This window comes from Acyrthosiphon pisum, chromosome A2, assembly GCF_005508785.2.
Source record: "Acyrthosiphon pisum isolate AL4f chromosome A2, pea_aphid_22Mar2018_4r6ur, whole genome shotgun sequence".
In the NCBI taxonomy this organism is placed as follows: Eukaryota; Metazoa; Arthropoda; class Insecta; order Hemiptera; family Aphididae; genus Acyrthosiphon; species Acyrthosiphon pisum.
Window position 1 is genome coordinate 102663392 of NC_042495.1, and position 4565 is coordinate 102667956.

The 4565-nt window shown below is 29.6% G+C and overlaps 2 protein-coding genes across 2 annotated transcripts in view; one reads left to right on the forward strand and one right to left on the reverse strand.

Annotated features, from left to right (window-relative positions):
* Positions 1-824: 824 nt before the first annotated feature.
* Positions 825-2410, forward strand: LOC100162923 (anamorsin homolog). The gene is made up of 5 exons (NM_001162086.2): positions 825-1226; positions 1360-1604; positions 1696-1849; positions 1922-2052; positions 2167-2410. Exons 1-5 carry the CDS (start codon positions 1034-1036, stop codon positions 2278-2280), a joined length of 837 nt encoding a protein of 278 aa, NP_001155558.1. The 5' UTR covers positions 825-1033; the 3' UTR covers positions 2281-2410.
* The window catches only part of LOC100161516 (diphosphoinositol polyphosphate phosphohydrolase 2), a 10586-nt gene continuing 8420 nt past the window's right edge, over positions 2400-4565 (reverse strand). The window contains exon 4 of the mRNA XM_003244664.3: positions 2400-3077. Coding sequence (XP_003244712.1) covers positions 2959-3077 — 119 coding nt within the window. The 3' untranslated portion in view covers positions 2400-2958. The remainder of the gene's footprint in view (positions 3078-4565) is intronic.

The following is a 4565-nucleotide window of genomic DNA, read 5'->3' on the forward strand; positions in this document are numbered from 1 at the left end:
GATTTATACATATTTTGTAAATTTTTGAACTTTAAATGCTAATAAAAAAAAACTGTGACTAAGGATTTTTAATATTTTTCAGATGTCATTGTAACAATATAGTAGGAGCCTTGTATTAAATTTTCAAGTATTTTTACTCAACAAATAAAGTTTTATTGACATTCATAGAAAAAAAAACTAATTAAATTGGAAACTGGAATTGTCCGTAAACAGCTCAAAACAAATCAAAATATTTTGAAAAATTTATCATGTATAGAAAATGGAAATATAAACAACCATTGAAAATTTCATGTATCTACAGTCATTCGTTTTAAAGTTACACCAAAAACCAAAATCAATTTTCTCGAAAACAGATTTTGCGTAAAAATTCCCGTTTTTCCTTAATTTTTCTTTTGTTTTTCTCTTGTTTTTCACGGCGCTTTTGAAAACTATTGGAAAAATTTTACTTTTGACCCCCCAAAGTACCAACTAGATTCACTTTCCTATCAGAAAAGGTACTGTTGAAGAAAATCCAAGCACTTTTACTGTCCTAAAAGGAGATGACAGACACAAAAAAAAATTTAAAAAAAAAAAAATTTAAAAAAAACACTCATCATTGTAAAATCAATACATTCATCGTTCCACTCAGAATCTAAAATTGGAAACTGAAAACGTCAAGTAGTAAATTTAACATTTATATTTCATAAATCCTTGCATTAGATAATAATATTATCTATAGCCATGCTCGTTACTGATTGGTTGCGTGACAATGACACATTGACTGTGATAAGATAAAATTTAAATGTTTTTTTTTTTTCAATGATTGCAGATTGAATGATATGATCATAAATTCTTAAATAAACATTCTTCATTTGTGAATCGTGATTCGTAATATTGAACATTGAAGTGTTTTATTTTTCCGTAGACCGTAATCACTGGTCAGTGCGACACTGCAAGTTGCGATATTTGCGAGTTCCTGTACATAGCAAGACAGACGCATTTTGGTTTGCAACGAAGTATTGGGCAATCTTTGGCAATCCATTTTTTGACAGTCATGGACACCAAAGTTGATCTGCTGAAATTGTTGGACGACAATCGTTTGACCGTTGCGCAAGGGATGTCCGACCGAAAAAACGTATTATTCGTCGTCGGCAAGTCGTCTGCCGTCAAGGAATTAGAAGAGTTCGCTAGTTGTAATGCCGACAGGGCCAACGTGAAAATCGAAATTGTCGAAAACATTGGCCTTGGTAAGGGACGAGGGCACTGCTTAAGATATACATACCTTACATTTTCAACAGTGGGCGAGGGCATAGCAGATAAGGGAGACAAACCCGAATTGTTATTTAAGCTAGGTATTTATTCGTTTGTCGATTTTTGTAGCGACCGACGGACCATTGTACAGCGCCATTCTATCGGGCTTCGGGGCAGATGACAATGTGTCGTGCGACTTGAATTTATTACCAACATACACTACACTGCTGACTGCTGGCGGCACGCTGATCGCGAAAACCGATGTAGGGACTGAGGATGCGCTCGTGAAACGTATGAAACTGTGCGGTTTCCTTAATGTTGCTAAGAGTGAATCTGTTCCAGGAGTGGTTGTCGGCAATATGCCCACGTACAAGGTAGACACATGACTTAAATAAATAATATACTTAGTTTAGGTTTAGCTAACAATTTATCTAATCGTGTGTGCTCATTTTTGTTTGTTACAAGGTTGGGTCCAGCGACAAAGTCACGTTGAATCCAGAGATGAAAGAAAATGTTGTTTCAGCATGGAAGTTGGACGATAATAATTCCGAAACAATATCTGAAGATGATTTATTAGAAGCCGATGATTTAATAAAACCGGATTCTTCCTCACTCAGAGGTATGCAATTAAACAACATAAAAACAAATAATTTATTGTTATTAATTTAAATTGTGTTGACTAAACCATCAGTGTGCGCTACTACCAAAAAAGCTAAGGCTTGCAAAGACTGTAGTTGTGGATTAGCAGAAGAACTTGAAGCCAATCGTCTCAAGGATACACCCAAACCAGACACTTCCAATGCCAAGTCGTCTTGTGGAAGTGTAAGCAAAATTATTGTACTCATTATATTATGTCATTTAAACATTTCTACATTAGTATTGACATGCACAATACAATTAAAACTCAAATTTTAAAAATAACAATATGTTTATCAGTGTTATCTAGGTGATGCATTCCGCTGTGCAAGTTGTCCGTATCTGGGTATGCCAGCTTTCAGACCTGGCGAGAAGGTTCAACTCGCCGGAAACTTGTTACAGGACGATTTCTAATCGCTATATTCTGTCAATAGCACTCAACACACAACTAGAATATTTATACAACGGTATTTTAATTATAATATTATGTATAGACATCAAAAATTCAATTTTTGAAATAAATAAACAAGATATTTTTTTTTTATTCAAGTGTATTTTTTCCCCTCAAACCAAAAAAATGTTAAGGGTGTTACAAATATTATGGTTACAAATGAAAAAAAAAATGTTCTTAATAGTTTTAACATTGAAAATGTATAAACTAATATAATTAATATAACTCAGCAGTTTAATCCACTAAGCTATTGGCAGTCTGTCAAATGTTTATACAATAAGTAAGTAACATAAACACTGAAGCCGTGCGTACAAGATATATTATTATAACATATTGTATATACACATGTAGTTAGAAAAGTTTTATAAATTATTATTCAGTTCAGTGATTTTTTATTATGTTTGTTTTTTAAGCGTTACAAATTCTGCAATATTAAAAAATAATAATAATAATAATAAAAAAAAAAATCTTAATCCCTTATATCTAAAAGTAAATGAACTTAATTTGATATTAAACATAAAATTGAATTCATCGACTTAAGACTATAAACTATTAGCAAATTGATATTATTTTTAATCTAAACATTTTAGGGAGTATTTTTTTCCATTTGGAACAAATAATTTATTAAAAGGATGACTTTTTCAGATGTTTGCTTTTTGTTTATTGAGAGCAAAACTTTCCAGGTACGTGTGTTGAGTAGGTTTGTGTAGACGTAGCATATTCAGTGCATCTTCTAATTTAAACCATTTGCGTTTGCGACCTTAATAAAAAACAAAACAATAACATTATGTTTATGAACAAACTACATTTTCATATTAATAATGCAAAAGAAAAATTGCTGTTTTGGACATAATATGTATCCATAAGATAATACAAAAATAATTAAAATTTAATTTACTATTTACACGACAACAAAATACTACTCGATATAATTACTTATTGTTAATACATTTATGACACTAAAATTTAAATTCAAATATAGTTAAATAAATAATAGTTTGCAATTGTCTTTTAGCAATTTAAATGTATTTATTTTTATTAATTTTAACTATTTTTTTTCATTATTACCCAAACAATAAATATGTGTAGATGTCTGTATAAGGATTTTGTATTCAGAAATTTTGCCATATGGCAGTAGCTGCTTTAAAAGAAATTTCTATACCATATATTATGATAATCAGCAAACTAGCAAAGTATTGAATTTCAGAACATTGTAAACATCATATTTTTTGTATACAAGTCGACAATAACAAAAATAAAACATAATACTAATGTATACATTTCTCCAGCTTGTCAATAATTTATTAAACTCCAAGGTCACGTCCCCATAAGATTAAAATTCTACTAGTCTATAGATATCTATAACCTATTACTCACTTGTTATTGTGTTTACAATAACCTGTCCTACCGCCATCCAAATAAACAGATATTAATAACAAAAATAATGGGGACATAGTTCAATGTGCTTGTATGTACATGAAAAACCGGACATAAATTATGTGTTGATATTTTTATCTTACTATCAAACCTACAACATTTGAACATAATTAACATTTAGTAATAGTAAATATTATTTATATACATCACATATTTTTCTCAACTGTTAATGTGCATACAGCGTTTGTCCAAGTTAATAACTTTTGACATATTATTGTATTTAACTACCACTTTATTATAATTTAGATTCTATAAACTCAAAATAATAATCTTAATACAATTTGTTCTGTGTTTCACTATTATTGAAAAACCTATGATAGTCAATTTGAGCACATTTCTAGTCAAATAATAGATATTAGTTGAATAAAAGTAGCTCTAAAGCAATGTAAGTTTTCAAGTCGAGGCAAAATATTAGTAGAAATATGAGTGGGAATGTGCAAGGACAAACTAGGTAAAACATTATGTTTACAATTTTTTAAACAATATCAAAATAAGTAATCAATAATCTTAATAGATTGAATAGTTAATACTAATAAATGTATGTATACAGTGTAATCATGATAAGTGGAAACACTCAATAACTATATGCGGCTTCATATATTTCAATACTGCTTTTTTGGCTAACTAATAAACATTATTATACACATTTTCAAATAATTAGACTATTTTTGAGACAGTTAATTTTACGCATGCGCACAATAATTTTTTATTTGAATGGCATGACCTATTTTGACCACAAATTATTATTTTTTGTATTTTTTTAATGAATTTTAGTGGTTGTATTTCTTTTCTAAGTTAAAAAATGGCCGAG